The 19,370-nt window shown below is 35.6% G+C and overlaps 1 protein-coding gene across 4 annotated transcripts in view; it reads left to right on the forward strand.

Annotated features, from left to right (window-relative positions):
- The window catches only part of LOC126811458 (protein crumbs), a 48,489-nt gene that overhangs the window by 27,300 nt on the left and 1,819 nt on the right, over nucleotides 1-19,370 (forward strand). For 2 of the 4 annotated variants that reach the window (XM_050537094.2, XM_056099205.1), the window contains exons 2-5: nucleotides 12,618-12,750; nucleotides 13,562-13,717; nucleotides 14,317-14,456; nucleotides 17,224-17,377. In XM_050537094.2, the coding sequence (XP_050393051.1) occupies nucleotides 12,633-12,750; nucleotides 13,562-13,717; nucleotides 14,317-14,456; nucleotides 17,224-17,377 (568 nt within the window). In that variant the 5' untranslated portion in view covers nucleotides 12,618-12,632. Of the gene's footprint in view, nucleotides 1-5,059; nucleotides 5,231-12,617; nucleotides 12,751-13,561; nucleotides 13,718-14,316; nucleotides 14,457-17,223; nucleotides 17,378-19,370 lie in introns of those variants that run through there. The other 2 variants (XM_050537095.2, XM_050537093.2) reach the window with 2 other exon arrangements.

A 19,370-nucleotide genomic window follows, 5' to 3' on the forward strand; every position in this document is an offset into this window, starting at 1 on the left:
CGGTTAAGATCGTGGAAAGTATTCCCAAGAAAAATAGAGAAAATCACTTTACACCTAATTTCATAACTGTTGCATGAATTCTGTTGCGTGTTGCTTCATCTATAATCCTCAGCATTTGTGGTAAATGCGAGTAAGCTTATTATACACGCATTACTGAACACGCTACAATACAATTATTTTACAGCTTTAGAATTTCTATGTTAAGATTTGACAAAACCAAATGAAATGATACGGGTTATAACGTTGTCTACACCAACCGAGTGTTACTGTCTGTGTTTCCGCCTAATCTACATCGAATCTCAACTTCCGAGGATTCCTTTAGTGTACGCCCATGTGTACACGAGACCTTGGTTTTTCGTCTCATCCGAATGACTAGACGCTGTTCCATGCTAGGATACCTGTACGGGAATTTCCCAAGGAACTTTCTCTGCCAACACCAGGATTGAACCCCTGACCTTTATGATAATACTTATCTCTAGATAACGTATTTACTAAATACTGACTGAATAGGAAGGATGGGAATCTTTGGTGTTACTTTCTATTTATTGTAACTAGCGTATGACACGGCGTAGCACGGGTATAGCCATGAACCGGAAGTAGCATCAATCCCAAACCGGAAGTGGTAGTCGATCGCCACATGGTGTATGTTACTCACCGGTGCGAGCTACCCCTATACACCAAATTGCAGCCAGGGACAGCCCTAGTGTAGCCGCCAACCCTGAACAGACAGACAAACAAACGACAGTCACAAATATCAGTATAGATAGATTAAAATATTTGCACCTTTTCAAGATAGTGAAAAGAGGCTGTATTGCGATATTGAATAACTGTTGCAGGGCTCAGAGATGAGTACTTGGAGGTGGGTTGTGATTTGATTTTCAGCAGATAAAAGTCTTTTGAAATCTTAAAACTATGTACTATAGACCTCAACTGATATTTTATTCAGTAATATTGTCAGGATCTTTACACAGTGCATAGATTCTGATTAATCAGTATGCTCTATTTATTTTAATTCATTACGGGGTTATTCTTGTAATATAACTTTACCTTTGTCTACCAATGTAACATCTCTATAGGAAATCTAACTTGAACAACTAATATTTGAATTATATTGTTCGTATGCAATTTGAATGGTGTAAATGTAAAAGGGGAGGTAACTACAGAATACATTTTGTCTGAGACTAGTAATACGAATACAGGTCACCATTAATTTCCCCATTGACTTTAATGTTAATTCTCGTCTCTTTGTGGAGTTGGACGTTTTCTACCACAGATGGAGCAACATGTGGCAACCTCTTACCCAAACGCTGGTATGAGGTTCACTATGGAAATCTTTAGATACACAAACTGGAAGTAGCATAGAAGTAATTAATATTCAACTGTCCACCCCACATTTCAACGTAACCACATCTTAACTCCCTTAACCCCCCCCCCCCACACACACACACACACACACACCCACACACACACAAAGCATGAATATTCACCAAAATCTGGCAGAAAATGTATATTCAAACTCTTTTCTTCGATTGTACATCAACAGTCAACAAACATCACTAAGCAATATTGGAGAAAGGGGGAACAGGACTAAAAATAACTTTGGCACTTAGTATGGTGAACGGTGAGTAAATCCTGGTTTAGATCTATTTGATAAGGTTTTTGCTGACAACACGGCATAGGTGTAGCACCATGGGTCGTCTGTCAGACGTGGAGAGCGGACAATGGCTAAAACTGGTCGCCACATCCGGCGTATAACCCATGCATCGTTTCTTACTACATGTACATAGTTTGGAACTGCCCTTGATCGTCTAGTATTGTCTCAGGTTATATCTGTTTCTTATTCTTATTATGACCTAGGCAAAAGCGCCTCAAAGTCATATGATAATTCACTTTAACCTCAACACAGAAAATCACAGCTGTAATTGTTTATTAACTCTTTCATTTTCCTAATTTCAAAATACTATAACACTACACTTAATATTTTTAAAGTTCAGTTTCACTTTAACTTCTGTCTCAGGAAATCCCAATTTGGTAAACTGGTAAACCATGTCTTATTCTTGGGTTTCTATTGGTCTGTTTCATCTTCCATAGTCTCAATAATAATGGAAACTTTCGTTTCAGTAAGGATTACCAATCAACACTTCTTCGACGACTGGTTTTGGACAAAGTACAATTTATCCTCAAATCAAACATGTCATTGTCATCAAACCATTAATTAATTACTATTATTTATTAATCTTATTACCAACTCTTACTCTTATTTAAAATTAAATCTGCATTTAATTATTAATAAACTCTGATGTGCCTCTTTAATCATCAGAAGTATTCAATTATAAATCTACAATTTCCTTTATTTTTATAAATCCGGTTTTGTATAAACATTACCAGTGTTAATATAAACATCTACTACCTAATCTCATTAATTGTGTATGTGAACTAAAACAAATACGCCAATGCCTGAAACAAGCGAGAGAGAGAGAGAGAGAGAGAGAGAGAGAGAGAGAGAGAGATGGGGTTTAACGTCCACTTGACACAAGCTAGGTCATTTCGGGACTAACATATGGTTTAATTTTATTTCAATAATTCACCTGCGCATAGGGACATTTAGCAGTGGGAGTAAACTGGAGGACCCGGAGTAAACCCACGAGGCTGGACAGGCGATCCTACTCCTTGTCACGTACATTAACCTCTATACTCAAAGGTCATTTATAACTCCTTTTTATTATTTAATTACATGTACTCCCTAAACGCTATTCGCGATTTACACAGGGCTTTTTATTATAACTCAACCTTATACTCAAAGATTAAATTACTTTGTACTTATTTTAGCCTTAGCTGGTTAACACCATGATTTTGGACTAGGACTATGGTCTCAAAATCATATTAGCTCTAATTAGCTAAATGGACAACACAAACACGAATTTTAACGAATCAAAGTAGAAACACGGCAAACTTTATCCTTAGCTCTGTCGTCTCCTACTCTGATCCGAAGACACCATTATTTTTTTTTTATTTTATTCCCTATTCTGTTTTATTGTTATTCCTGATATACTTTAAATTTATCAACCTACTCCCTGTAGGCCCACTTTAAATTAATATGACATTCCTAAAGGTAATCATATTACATAAATTATTAACCTATATGTCACGCTTGATTTATGTATCCTATTTCCTACGCTTAAAATTATAACCCTTATTTAATAATTCAAATTTTAATGAGCATTATTTGGTCTTTTAAACAAATATGAGCATTTACAATTTATCGGAAAATGCATTTACCCAATTGCACAGTATATTTAAAGTAAAAATTCAAAGTTTATTTAAATAAGTAGTGGTCTCAATCCTATATATGAAACTGTGAAATTCAAACTATCAACCGATATACAGACTTTACACATAAGAAAAAAGTTCACCGAATGGGTTTATATTTCTGTATCTAAACGCAAATTAATAAATTCATTAAATTCATTGAACTTACTGGTTTTCAAGTTGTTAGGGATCATATCCACAAACATCGAGGAAACCGTCCACACTTGGAAATGACAACCACACGATAATTTAACCGGAAACTAGCAACCCAATCTGAACAACAGACCCAGTCTATCCGCAGAGAAGTGAAAAATTTAATTTTAGTTACGTACGCTACTAAACTGGGGCGCGGATTAAGACCACCAGTAAGATTTTCTGAAAACCAGTGAAGCAGAAATTTAAATTCCAAACTGTACCCATATACATTTTACAAATAACAATATCAAACATATACTAAAGGGATATGGTAGCTACAAGTACATCACTGGAAGATAATGTATATGGGGAAGGGTGGTTTTGGTGAGATGAACGAAAGCTGCTTCCTGCGACATGAACTACCCGCTAATCGATGACCAATCTTTCTCCATCGTGGGATCTATCTATAAGATGATATGGATTTCTTCATACATATCTACAGTGAAAGAAGAGGGGGGGGGATTCTTGTTAGGGCATACAGAGGAGTAGATTCGATGGCAGAATGTTAAGAACACCAAAAGGACTTTAAAGAGTTTATTCCAATTCCTTTTAGATCTTTATAGTAGAAAAGAACAGGGCCATCGTTTGACGTCCAAGTGTTGGTTATCCCAAGCGTCTATGGATGAATTGTAGACAGGGGTTTTACTAAGTTTAAAGTGGGTCAGCAAAAAACTATGAGGAAAAGCAACATTTCAGACATAATTTTGTCTTCAAGATCGCATAGAGACTTGACAGGTCATAGAAAGGTGGGGGGGGGGGGTTTATCAGTAGTATCGCAATATCGACTCCATCCCCCACACATCAAATTTAATTCAATCGGGAATTTTATTGTTAAGCAAATCGAAGATGTCGTCTCCGTATTATTTTCAAGAAACTTTATGTTAATCTCATACTTATCTAATTAAATATGCATAAGGAAAGCAGTAACCCTTTGAACCCATCTAAGTTAATTCTATAATAAAACCTATAAAAAACCGTCAAATTTTATTAAATTATTGTGGATTTAAACCTACAAAATCCCAGTTATAGACAATAAATTATGTGTGTTCACTGACAGTGTCAGTTACATATTGTATGTATGCATAATAGCATGCAGTGAGTAGGCACATAGATTGCACTATGAAGAGACAAGTTGTATGACTTCCAATATCGACAAAAATCTTCAAGAAATGAGACAATGAAGTTTTTTTAAAACAAATAAATATAGATAAATAACCAACGACAGTAAAAGAAGATAGCAAATAAAAGTCATCGAAGTAACTGTTAATCTTTTGGGATATATTTAAATCTAGATGCAGATAACTAAATTAGAGTAAAACTTGGGTTTAAGTACGTGAGAAAGAAGCATATTTTTTTAGTGTTTAAATATGTTTTATTCCATAAAGAGTAAAGCTTAATACTATTCAAGATATCTGTCTCTAGAGGGGTAAAATTGACTTTAAAATATCACGTATCTACAACGGCATTTCAATTGTTGATCATGGTTACACTTCTGTCAACAGTTTCTGTCCTCAACTAGCGTTTTGGTCAAAACCACCTTTCTTCGATCGTTCTTAAATTTAAAGGTTGCGTGTGGTCAATTTTAAACGTGAGTAAATTATTTATGGATTGGTGGGCGCCATAATAAAACATCATCAACCAATGAGATGTTTCTTGTATTGATATAAGGACAACGAAAGTGTACCTTCTTTCCTAGATGGGTATGAACAACACCTGAATCCGTAAGGTAGGATACTTTGGTGGTGTTTAACATAGTGTTGAATTTTTTTTTAGTTTTAGGGTTCTCTTCATGGAATTTTACTTGATAAGTATGAGATTTAATATTTAGTTTCGATTTCGTTTTTGTTGAATTTGTTATACTTTATTTTGCTAGAAAAGAAATATTGTTTAAAATTTAACGTTTGTGACATTTCATCGTTCCAGTAATTATTTGATGCGTTCAATTATGCTGTCGCAGTTTGACTCGGTACCCGGTTTGGCTCGGTTCCTTATTTTACAAAAGCTGAGATTTGATTTATATAATTTCTTCACTTAACTGCTAAAGAGGTCTCCAAGAACCCAGCTCTTTATTATTAATATAAATCTTTGATTATTAGGGTTTCACACTGCGTAGCTTGTGTGAAACACTATTGTTTTTGTTCGGATTATAATTCTTCTTATTATTATTATTATTTTTCCATTTAAGCATATCTCAGAAACTATTTGTCGGATCGATTCGATGTCTTCGGTTTTACTGGAAAAGTGGGTTTGACTTAAATTTTAAAGCTATTTCTAAAGTTCTGCGACAATGCGAAATGTCCGAAATCACCGAAGTTGTCGTTTTTCGAAATTTTGCCGTAATATTATCAATAATTGTAATATTTGATACATTTTGACATAGCCGGAGACAAGGCACATAGCTACAGTTCTTTAGATTTTTTTATTTTCGGAGATATTAGGCGCCAAATTTTGAAAATTTAAATTTTTACGAAAAACTTTTTTCATTAATGAATATTTTTATGTGGTATTTTACCTAAGGTTAAAGAGTCATCTGATTTGACCAAAAATTGCAACATTTTTTGTCACCGTATATTTCCTTGGCCCCCATTGGCTAATTTAGTTTTTCAGTCCTGGATTAATTATTTTTTATTGTTCGATTTGTATAAAACAAATGCTCCGTGGTCCAAAATGTCATTTTTTTTGTTACCGGTAAAGTTGCCTTTCGGCAACGGAAGTTACGTAAATTTAGCAAAAACTGCAATTTTGACAGTTCGGTATCACTTTTTGAGAGCAAATATTATTTTTTTTCAAATCTGGTATGACTGAAAGGGTGTGCCCTATTAAGGCACAGAAATCATCGCGCTCAGTTATTTTAATTTTTATTTCGTTTTCGGATCGTTTCGATTTAAAGGTGAAAATGAGCTATTCACAACCCATTCAGGCTTTTCATATTTTAAAATATTTCTTCACAACTTTCATAAACAAGTAGCAATAATCCATACGAAGAGAATGTATGTGAAAATTAGTTTGTAATATGAGCAGTTGCCGAGAAATGGGCAATTTTGCATGAGTCACTATTACGCTAGTTTGCCTGTAAAAGAGTCAATTATTATTCGATTTTCATAAAAGTGACACCATTTGATGCGTAATGTCAATTTTAACTAGGTCAAACCAATTTAACATTTTTAATGTCACCGGAAATGACGTAATTTGGGCAAAAACTGTATTTGGTCTATAATAGTGGCAATTATTATTCGATTTATATGTGATGCCTTATGCTATTTCTGATTTCATAAAACTAACTTAACATTTTCATTATCACCGGAAGTAAGGTAATTTTGTCAGGATCACTTACATATAACAAATGTATACAATGAATTGATATTGCAGGATTTGGTTGATTCTACGTACATTTTATTTGATGCGTGCAATGCTTATATGGAAACCTTTTTAATGGTTTCATCGGTACCGGAAGTGACATGTTCAAGGGTAACGGGGCATCGGTGAAACCCGTCTTTACTGCATCGCAGTTCTAGTTCTAATTCTTTATTACATCTTGTCTGCTTTGGTTGATTTAGTGGTGTATATTATATGTTTATGTAAGCCTTCCTTTTAACTTGCAAAACTGTCATCTATGTTCATATATTTTTTTTTTTTTTGGGGGGGGGGGGTTGACAAACCGCGACAACGGCGCCTAGTTCAATCTATATATGATCGACCATCCCTATAGTTATAACATATTTGTTGTTTGTTTGTTTTTTTTTGGGGGGGGGTTGTCTTCTTTGATTTCCCTTTGATTTGCTTTTTTTTTTGGGGGGGGGGCTGGATTTGTTTTGGTTTTTTTATACTGGAATTTGGATTTGTTTGTTTTCTTTTTTATCTATTGATAATATCGTTTTTTAAATTGATTTTCGGGAACCGAGCGACTTTGTTTATTCTTCGACTTTGTAGCATTACTTAATAAGGTATGATGTCTGTGGATAAAAAAAAACAAACAAAAAAAAACAAGACGTTCCCACAGACTGTAAGTGGAATAATTCACATTACTGTGTGATGGAAATTGATTTTCTACAAAGTGGAAACTTTTCTTATTAAGGGAATTGAAGAAATGTTTTTCATTGTTAAACATTCTTTGTTTTCTCATAGCTTATTACCGAAAACCGGTCTACCAGTGTTAAAGGTCCGACCAACTGTAGGGTATGTGTAATCAACCTTTGGTTGTGTTTAATTTGATTCTACTAAAATAAAAAAGAGTTCAAGTAGTGTGATCATTCTGTCGCCCAATAACGAAACACGAGAAAGGATGAAATTTATTTAAGAAAGAATTTATATCCTTTAAACATATAGAAAATACTGATAGGCATAAAGTTAATGTGTGTTGAATTATATTTTAAGCTCACTGCCATTACGTAGTTGAGACACAATTTCCAATTTGAACAAACAACGTCAAGGTACATATAATGATATGAACAATTTTAAATATAAAATAAACAGTCTTTCCTGTAATTTATTTATATAGCAAGGAAGCATATTGAACAATTTCAGGTCACTTACATTCAAATTATTTGTGTGTATTTAATTGCACTTTAAAGAACAAGTAATAGCTGGAATTTGAAAAAGGGCGGCCTGGTGAAATTCTCACCCCCTTTTATAGCACACCCTATGTTCATCTCAGAATTTTGTCCAAATGTTTTTTTCCTGTCAAGATATCAATGTGTTTTCTCCCAATTTCTCTGCTACTCCATTATTCGGCCCTGGACATGGTTTCATCCCAAAAGTACATCTGCAATGATTATGATATCATATTGAAGGTTTGATAAGCCCTGAAATGTGAAGTGAAATAAATTATAAACCTTTATAAAGTAGATATTTCGACACTGAGTAAATACATATTTGATGTAACCTATCAACGTATTTGATGTGCTTTATGTTTGTCAGCATTGTAAATTAAACACAAATATAAATAAATACACGTAAAGATATCAACGGTCTATTTGTTGTGTGAGGAATTTTTTTATAACAAAAACTATTTACATTTTCATTTGTGTTTTTTTTTTTTTTTTTTTGGGGGGGGGGGTCCCCGTAGTTGAATGATTATTTTCCTTCAAAAGAGCTATACAGAAAGAATATATGTTTTAAACTTTGCTAGCAGCTTATAGCCAACCCTATGTCTAAACCTGGAATCCAAATGATTTCGTGTATGATATATTTAGCTAATCGCTAGGCTATAGGAAATAAAAGCTAAACATAGTATTATATCCTAATTGCTACGAATCCTTGTTACGTCTAAAATACCATGATTAAAGATAGGCTCCCAGAAAAGTATTTATCGGGTGGTTATTTTCAATAAAAGTATGGCAATTTTGGTATATGGAAATTAGAGATATCCAATCTTACTAGAAAAATACTGGATTCCCTGAAAAACACCCATGGAGCGTATACAGGACAAAAATGTCAGGTTTCCCTAATCGACAGCCCGACGATTAGGAATATCTGCACGCGTGACGTCAAAGGTTACACGCGGCGACTGAGCGCTTGATACATGTACATGTTGATAAACTTTATGAAGAGTTAGTCGTACAACACTTTCTGAGATAAAAATCACGGAAAAAGACGTGGGCAGTGGATAATCCGAGAATTTAATTAGGATTTGATATTTGTATGCAACGAATTCTCCTCCGACTTCGCACCCGTAAGTCACGTGACACAAACATAACCTCTTTTGATCGATTTTTTTAGCAAGGGTATTCCTTGACAATTACAATGTTTTGAGAAGGATTTGAAGCAAATTTATGATAAATTAATTAGTTTGAATATGTTTTTAGGCCAAATATATCATCAAATCACCCAGTTTGTACACTGGAATGTATCTTTAATGGACAGACTGCATAAAGTAAATGAATCACACTATAAATCTATAAGTTATTTAATATTTCGTATATTATTTGGGCTTCATTAAAAACATATATGTATATTTTGTACTTTTTACAGATATTTGCAACTGTGTGGGGACCTACCTTAATATTTTCCCCATCAAATATCGATAGTTCGAGTGTAAATGCTTCTTAGGAAACTATATAATAATGATACAGTGAAAAATCTTTAATCGTCAGTAAACAGTAAAGTCAATTAAAACACAGTAATTAATTGTTACTTATTACCTAACAATTCTCAGTAATTTCATAAATTTCCTGTCTGGTAGATATATATGTTTTTCACGAACATTAAAGCCAACACAGAAGCGCGACAGCTGGGAAGAATTTGAATCCAAGTACTTTCAAATCTTAATATAATAGAAATTCTAGCTGTTTTGATCGTGCCTTTTCTTTAAATAGTCACGCTGTGACGTTAATAGTTCAGACCTTTTTCTAAGTCGACCAAAGTTGACTGGTCATGCTTCTCTGCAATGGTGAGTATAACTGCAATATAGATCATTTGTAATTGATTTTAATTACGTGTTTCGGACTTTCGGTCGAAACACGTATTGTTTCTGATCTGTAAGTCTTTTTATTAAGATTTTCTTTCTTTTTTCTTTTTTTTGGGGGGGGGGGATTTAGTCAGTTTGTGTAGCCAAAACTGTCCATGGTGCAAACATTCTGTCAACGCAGATGTTGTTGACCTACGTGGATCTATTTATTTAATATAAATTGGGTCATTTTTGACAAACAGGAAGAGTTTTACGGATGGAACAAAAATTAATCACAGATTGCCCATATCTCGTTTATTTTTCAATGAATCTTCGTCGGGTTTTCATTTTTGGATTCTTTGAACGAATCCCATATGGGCTCTGACTGACGGTTTTTCGAAATTCGGAAGTTGGCTCGATTAGTTCTAGAATCAAATATTTGCGAAAGTTTTCTTCAGCATTTTTTCGATATTCAAGATGGCGTATCAAGTTGAAACTTGGCAGGAATACGGAACACATTAATGCCTTCAAATTGGCATATTAATAACTTTTGTGGCGGCTTTCGGAAACCTTCGGAAAATATCGAGGCCTTCCGATTTTCCCGAACATGAATAGTTCTCTCCATTTCAAAAATAGACTAAAAATGACATATGGTGGTGTTAGCCCAAGATATTATCTTTCATTTTCAGAGACTTTGTTCAATAACATTTTCAACCGTTTGGCCGCCATATTGGATTTTGGAAAAAAAAACCCTTCAAATCGATTTTCAGGCGCAATTTTGATTCCGATTTTCGAAAACTTATTTTTTGTTTTGAACCTGCTCCGTATGGCAATAATTCTTAATGAGTCGATTTTTTAATTTCGATTTTGTTTACTTCCGGTTTCATTTTAAATTTTGTTCGACTTTTCACCTTCTAGCCGGTGACTTAGCCGTTCAATGACTCTTGACCTTTGCATATATGATGACCCTGAAGTCTACTGACAAATAATTCCGAAAAGTTCTATACTTGTAAGTAAAAATAGTAAATTTAATAGACCGATAGATTAAAGATATTGAAAATGAATCAACTTTAGACGCAAATACGGTGCTCTCTCTGACGTCCGTGCTTAGCATGCCAGATAGACAAAAAATGACATATTATCTTTCATTTTCAAAGACCTTGTTCCATAACATTTTCAACCGCTTGGCCGCTATATTGGATTTTACAAAAAAACATTAAAATCGATATTCAGCCGCTATTTTAATTCCAATTTTCGAAAACTCCTTTTTGTATTGAACCTACTTGGCAACAATCTTTAGGTGGCCGATTTTTTAATTTCGATTTTTTTTTTTTTACTTCCGGTATCACTTCGAAATTTGTTCGACTTTTCACCATCTAGATCGTAACCTAATCTATCCATGACCCTTGACCTTATGATGACCGTGATGTCTACTAACAATTGATATAAAAAAAAGTTCGGTCATGAAGTATAACATCCGGTTTTATTAAGAGTTCAAAATGACAGGTTTCTCCACTTTATTAGGTATTGGATGTTACTATACTCAATAATTCATCGTGTAACTTGAATGTTGACGTGACAAGGCGTGACATGACGTGACGTGACATACCGAAACACGTCAGTTCTCCTTAGGAGTTCTAGTTAACCCTTTGCAAAATGTAAGAGCTAAATCTGTCTATTGCAGGTCTATCTTTGGGCCTTAAATGTTATATAAATTATTAATTAGAAAGTTATTAACATGACAAAACCATAATCAACCCTCGATTTCATCGGATGACTCCGATTTAATGAATTCATTTTAAAATGGAGAAGCGGGGCTAAAACTCGAATGACCAGTACGGTGGTCACGATCAATGCAAACATCTTTTCAAAACTACAACCATTGATAACTTCACTCAAAATAAAGTAATATTTGAATAACAATTTCAATATATTCATTTTGCATTATCTACTTTTGTCAGTCACGCAGAAGGGGCTGAGTGTGGGGGAGGGGCGTGGAAGAAATGGGAGAGAAAGACTAAAAGTAACTTTGGTTCATGTTTGGGTGACGGCGTAGCAATTATTTGTGATCTGTGTCCATACAGATTATAATATGAATGTGAATGTTTTAAATTGTAGTCCATCGACTGGGAAAGTTATTTATATTGTATTAGAATAATCTAAGTTTGGTAATCTAGTGAATATAAGTTTCCGGCTTAAAACAAGTTAAAAAAAAGTTCAAAATTTCGTTTTACTTGCCTTCGCTACAATAGCGCCTGGAAGAGTTGTTATGTAAGTTGCGTTTTGGTTCATGTGAGGAATCAGCCATGAAACGGTCTGTTGTGGCGAGTTCTTGGTAGGTGGTGCACGGAAATGTGGGTAGACATTCGCAGCGAAGACGAAGCAAAAGTTGTATACTATTTCCAAATACCTACTTGAAACATCAACACTCATACGTTAATCAGAGGTCTGACGTCATATGGTCAAAAGCCGCTTGCATGACCCCTGACGCGGCCTCCCACAACAACTACACAGATCTTTAAGTAGTGGAGGCCATCGAAAGTATAAAAAACGAAACGAAATTGCGTTTCCATTGAATATGAGCTTGGATCCGCACATTTTAAAGTATACAATACTATACAGTTAAATTTCGTCTTCAGAGACTCGTGCTGTGCTTTGCTCTACTAATTCCCTATTAATATTCATCAATTGTCTTATTATTATAGTATTTTTTCAATGTCTTTGAAAGGTTAGAATTGAAACCATGAACGGGTTTACTGTAATAGTTGCAGTTTGGTTGGTGTGTGTAGAGGTCTGTCTATCAACAGATTTTTACATTGATATAAATGAAGAAGTTGAAAAAACAGCTACAGTTAATACACGTAAGCCTTAAATTATATAAATTTATAAAAAAGATAATCGGCACCTGTGTGAAGTCTTCAGTCCAATTAAAATTCGCTGTGTGGGGTGGGGAAATGTTCACCAAAATAAAGTCTAACAAAATCTTTAACAAGTTTGTTTTCAATTGATCTGAAATGATCTGACCGTTTATATAGCTACTGAACAGACGTGTTGTCTAGGGTAATAATTTTAACCAATCACAATGACTAAAAACTGACTTTAAAGTCTCTAACTTAATATCATCCAAAGTCTTCGACATTGGAAACACGAATTATTTGTCAATTTAAATCATTGATTTATATTGATATTGTGACCTTGCCGGGAAAAAGATGGGCTTCTGATATTCAATATTTAAGACAAAATAAACATTTTACCATTGGTACACGAATCGAAGAACGAGGTTAGACATATTCCAGAAGTCATGTCAAACGGTGACCTCATATTCTTATCTAGAGAGCATGCACAATAAATACTATAGGTGTAGACTGGAATAACCAGACGCTAGAGATTGCCATTCGATTGAGACTTCTGGCGTATTTCCCCAACATAACTGATTTGAAATTAGAGTAAAAAGGAAACGACTGAATGTAAATCAGTTTATATACATTCATATTACATTATTATATGCGTTGGGGCCAATTTGTGTCAATTTCTAGGTCCCAAATATTAGTGACTCAGCTCCTTTAAAGAGAACATAAAGTCACAAAGAAGTATTTAGATGTTCGTGTAGTGCATACCAGAAAAAAGTCATATTTATTAGCAGCTACTTTCATATTATTTTATCTTTTACAGGTTTGACCCCGGGGAAATGTAATTATCGAATCGGAGATGGTAAACTATTTTCTGTGAGATATAATAGAAGATTTGTGTATCCAGACTCGAAGTATACCTGTCTTCATTTCCATTGTACAAACACGGGAGACGTGAAGCTCATGTATAGAATAAGTGGTAAGACCTTGTGTACAATTGTGGAACCTAATGTATTTATTTTCAGTATTTATCTCTTGCTATGAAATCTCAATCGGTATTCCTCGTTAATTTCCGGAAATTTACAGCGTTTGTGGCAAATGAATTGGTGGTGGTTTTCCGAGTTGCTGTATGGCGTTCGAACTGTTGGTATACAATGTACAATGCCTGGGATTCTGGAGCATTCTATTCTACTAAAACAATTCCAGACAAAATTACTTTTTTCTTAAACAAAAGTAAACAGACATTTCATAAAAAAAAACTTTATCGTTTCTTTAACATCAAATTTGATCGCTTATCTTCTAAGCACAGACTTTCTGGATTGGCGTTGGAAACTTGCCAACTGTGTGCGAGTTGAGCTTAACCATTCTAAGTATCTGAATATGATTTGGTTAGAATTAATTGCAAACTTTGACTTTAATGTCATATTGTCCTTTTCCTTGAGGTGTTAACTACGATATAATTTGATTAACCCCTTTGAACTGCAGCGATTTCTTTTTAAAACAAATGCAAGTAAATTGTGTTTGTAATGAATAGCCCAATCTTTTATGGATATTATATGAGAAAATTTTCATTTCTAGGTTGTAGTTTTAACAATACATGTTTAAGATTTGGAGAAACTGTAGTGGATAACGAATGTCAAGCGTGGACATGTGCAATAGATTATAGAGCTTGGATATCAACTAATGTCTTACATATGGGCGTATTTATTGACAGAATGGTACGTAAGGGTTGTTTGATCGCAAAGGCACACTGGGCAGTGGCTGTGGATATTTTAGGGGCGCCAGATTTAATTTGAACAATATAAATTAAGATTCCTACTGATAGTGGTGATTTAAGGACCCTAATACTTTGCATTTTTCGGGACCTCAATAAATATCCGTAAGGTGGCCCAATGTATGTACATGTATGCAAATCTCTCAGTTTTAATCAAGTAGCCGAGATATTCAACTTATTGAAAGTTGCTAAGAAAGTCTTTTATCATCTAATAAAACATTCTGCAGTAGACATCGCTCGTGTGATAACTTTCATAATATTCTACTGAGCGATATCTACAGTGGAGATATCGGTTTACATGAATTTGATTTATACCCAGAGGGTTGTTGGATAAATCAAATCTTCTACTTATATCAACACTCGTCAATAAAGTAAAAAAAAACTTTGCAAAGCCTCGTTCTTTATTACGTTATGGAGTTGTGTTGATATTGTTTGATATCAGGAAAGACTCGTAGGAGATTCTCTATATATTATTCAACATGACAACTCACGGACCCGTGTGTCGAGGTATGCACGTGGTGTAATATGCAGGGCTATAGATGACGCATTTTCGCTCTTTCTAGATGTACTTTTATAAATATTTATAAATGTCGTATTCTCACTTTTTTGGAACAGGGGAATGGCATGAAGATCAGGTCCCTTATCAGAAACACAATAAACTTAATTATTTAGGCTTCCATTTTATATACTCTTCAAAAAATTCAAATACCTATGCAGGTTGTGATATGATAAATAGTCATGGACACTTGACATGCTTTGAGAGTATGTTCACAGATAAAGAACTTATCGCCCCAACAGAACGACTGAACTATACGCGCGACACGCAATAGCGCCATACACGTGGGAGGGGTTCATTGTCAAATTTAGCACTTCAAAGAAGGGTTGATGAAAACTGCCGCGTGCTGGTTTGTCCTATCCACGTTTGCTTTCCTATCGGTTCTTGCATAAGATTTACTGTTTATCGTATCTTTGCTTAAGTGTGTTACGTTTAATTTGCAATGAGACGTCTTCAACATGATGAACGTCTACGTGCCATTGGCATGCTTCAAATAGGTTCTACACAGCGAGAAGTAGCCAACATGCTTAATGTGTCACAGTCTGTGATCAGCAGACTGTGGAACCGGTACCAACAAACACACAATGTTGATGATAGACCTCGTTCAGGTCGTCTTAGAGCCACTACACAGGCCTAGGATCGATACATTCGTACACGGGTCCTGCGAAATCGAGGACAAACGGTCAATCAGCTTTCTGTAAAATTGTACCAAGTTACAGGAATTCGAGTTACACCCCAAACGATTAGAAATCGGCTACATGCAGCCCATTTGCATGCGCGACGACCGCGGGTTGTGCCTCCATTAGCTCGCCAGCACATGGCAAACAGGCGTCAATGGTGTAGGCAGCGTAGAAATTTGGGTGCGTGTAATGTTCTCAGATGAGTCCAGATTTACTCTGGATTTCACCAATAGGCGTGTTCGCGTTTGGAGGCGTGTAAATGAGCGGCATGCTAACGTTAACGTCATACAGCATGACAGATTCGGGCGTGGGTCTGTTATGGTGTGGGGAGGAATCACCATGACTGGCAGAACGGACTTGCATATTGTTCAAGGAAGGGTCACTGGTGTGTACTACTGTGACCGCATCCTGGCACCGATAGTTCTGCCCTTTGCTCGACGTGCAGGTGGACGTTTCATCTTTCAAGATGATAATGCCCGTACAGCCCGTGCACACCGCGCTAGTGTAGTGAATGACTACATCCAGCCTCGCCATATTGTCCATATGCCTTGGCCAGCCATGAGTCATGGCCTTTCCCCAATAGAGCATGTCTGGGACCAATCTGTTTCACAGAGAATTACGAGTCTCGTATAATATCTCTGTCATAGATGACTGCCTTAACACGTGCTGTCACAGCACGCGGTGTGAATCATTGGCTGAATGGCGCGTGCATTGTTTACATAAGACATAACTGCTTCGGAGAGAATTCTGCATTTTAGTCAATTTAATACCCATTTACACTAAATCGGAAATAATTTTTACCTACAAATACGTCAAACGCCATTATTTATTTTTCCAATATATACAAAAAATGTTTTAGAATTTAATTTGTCGCAGGAAAAAAGTTAATATTTCTAGCTCATTAAGCCGCATCAATGTCATCCTTATCAGTGATTGTCGCGGCCAAGCAAATATTCACTGCGGATCAGTGTGGTCTGGGACATGATCGGGAGACGTGTTCGTCGACGTCAACGTCAACCGACAACACTGCAAGAATTGGCTGTGGCACTGCAAGAGGAGTGGGTCAGATTGCCCCAAACCATGATTGGACGGTTGATTAGGAGCATGCCACGACGAATTGCTGAATGTCTGAGGATTGGTGGAGCAATTACTCATTATTAAGACAAAAATCAAAAACGTCCATTTTCACTTTTGACAGTGTATCTCTTTGCGAGTGAAATGGGGTCGTCAGATAAGTCGCCCATATGAACTGTTTATGTTCATGTGTAGGCAATTGGCCTGTTATTAACATACACTGGTTACCTCTAATAAAAAAGGTAGTGCTTTTCCGAAGTTTTGTATTGTTTCTGAATATCCTCTACTTTTTGAAGAGTATATGTATTCTTACATAACAAATCACGACAAATCGAAAATTATTTTTTCCATCCCGGAAAAATCACCTAATCTTTTCTATATTTTGATTTATTATTTTGCAGAAGACCAAATGTTTGTTTGATGGAAAATGTGTTGATAGGGGTGTATTAATTTATGATGAAGCAAAATGCTTATCAAAGAGATGTACTGTTTTCGGTCGACCATTAGGAAAGTGGACATTGGGTCATATACAGTATTGGAGACCTCATGTTGCTGGTTTGTATTTTATAAATACTGCCTTGAGCACGACACGTGAGATTTCTTCACGGGCTGTGTTTGCGGGTAGGACTATAAGCAATTTACAGCAGGGATTGTCACATCGGACCTAGTTACATCCCAACGAGAAAGGATGGCTAATGGCCCTAGATATTCCCGTTGTGTTTTGGAACTGAGACAAACGTGACTTTATGTAGCAATGCATTAGATTATGAGGGACAATAGCAGGTGGGCCTAGTCGTCCTACTGTCAGCCAGCGAACAAGCATATTACGTATCAACCCTCTCTAGATCGCACGCAATGGTGGAAAAGCCGGTCACTTAGCACCGATTACTTTACTTTTTATCACTTGTTTCCATGTATAACGCGTTAGTTTGGAGTGAGAATGATCTTGAAAAATGCCATCAGAAACTGTATCTCAAAAGGCACGACTGCGTCTTGATCCATGGTCACCCTAGACTCGTTTCTCAACACGGTTGGCTCCCCTTGCAAGTTTCTTAGAAACGTAGGTCTGCGATATCAACCTCAGTATTAGGACCATTTGTCTGCGATATCACGATCATTGAAAGTGGATGCCAACGTTCTACTGTCTGATTTAGACCGGCATACGTCATGCAGTGTGCTATGAAGGACATTTTGTCCGAACAGCGACTCTTCTGACTCTACCATTGAAGTCATCGAAAGCTTTAATTAATTTAGTATTATGATTGAACGGGTGTCTAGAGAATGTTTATAAACATGCATTATGCAAGAGCAAAATCTGCTTATTACAAGTCTTTCTTTAGGCCTGAAATGTTATCTAAATTATCAATTAGACATTAATTAACTTATCCAGACCATAATAAACTCTCGATGTCAAGGCTAGCCTTCGATGTAGGCTGGATTAGATTCCTATATGCCGCTAACGGCCAAAGATAATTAAATCAGAAAAAGTGGATAATCGTGACTATGCTGTTTATATTATTGATTTTAGTAATGATAACCGAGACTATGCAAACATTTCACCGGCTTCTTTCTCGGCTCATAGTGGATCAATTAAATCAGAAAAAGTGGATAATCGTGACTATGCTGTTTATATTATTGATTTTAGTAATGATAACCGAGACTATGCAAACATTTCACCGGCTTCTTTCTCGGCTCATAGTGGATCAATTTGACTGAAATTTTCAGCAAATTACCTTTACACTATCTAGTTTTTAACTATTATAGCGAGAACTGCCATCTCTTTATCTTATCTCCCATAATGTATCTTTAATAGTTGATTCTGGTGGCAGTCGTCGTTACATATTAAAGATACATTATGGGAAATTCGATAACGATTTGGCAGTTCTCAATATAATAGTTAAAAACTAGATAATGTAATGGCAATTTGCTGAAAATTTCATTCAAATTGATCCACTGTCAACCGAGAACTAAGCGATTGAAATTTCCGCCTAGCCTCGATCACCATTACTAAAGTCAGTACGATAAACAGCATAGTCTCGATTATCCATTTAAACCTTAAATCGTGAAGGAAAGTTATGCAGTAAATCGGTTCATAATTCACTAAAGATCGCAGGCTAGTGATGCCATCTAGAGTTGATTATGGTCTGGATAGGTTAATTAATGTCTAATTAATAATTTAGATAACATTTCAGACCTAAAGAAAGACCTACAATAGACAGATTTAGCTCTTGCATAATGTATGTTTAAGGCTGCCTGTCTACAGATGGTTCCACTTAGGAACAGACACTAAGCTAGTTGGTCGACATTTTTAAGTCCTAAATCTACGATTTAGTCGAAAACACTGAGTATACTTCGAGAATTTTGAGAAGTATTCATTCTGCTTCCATTAATGGAATTGAATAGGTTTATTTAGTCTATGTGTGTATGCCAGATGTGAAACGGGGTAGAACCGCATTACAAACAATATACTAAGTTTTGGATATGACGGCCATTCAGGCCAGAGATTTATTCTTGAAGTATAAAGTAGATGGATCCCTGCAGAATGTCG

Source organism: Patella vulgata, chromosome 2, assembly GCF_932274485.2.
Source record: "Patella vulgata chromosome 2, xgPatVulg1.2, whole genome shotgun sequence".
NCBI lineage: Eukaryota > Metazoa > Mollusca > Gastropoda > Patellidae > Patella > Patella vulgata.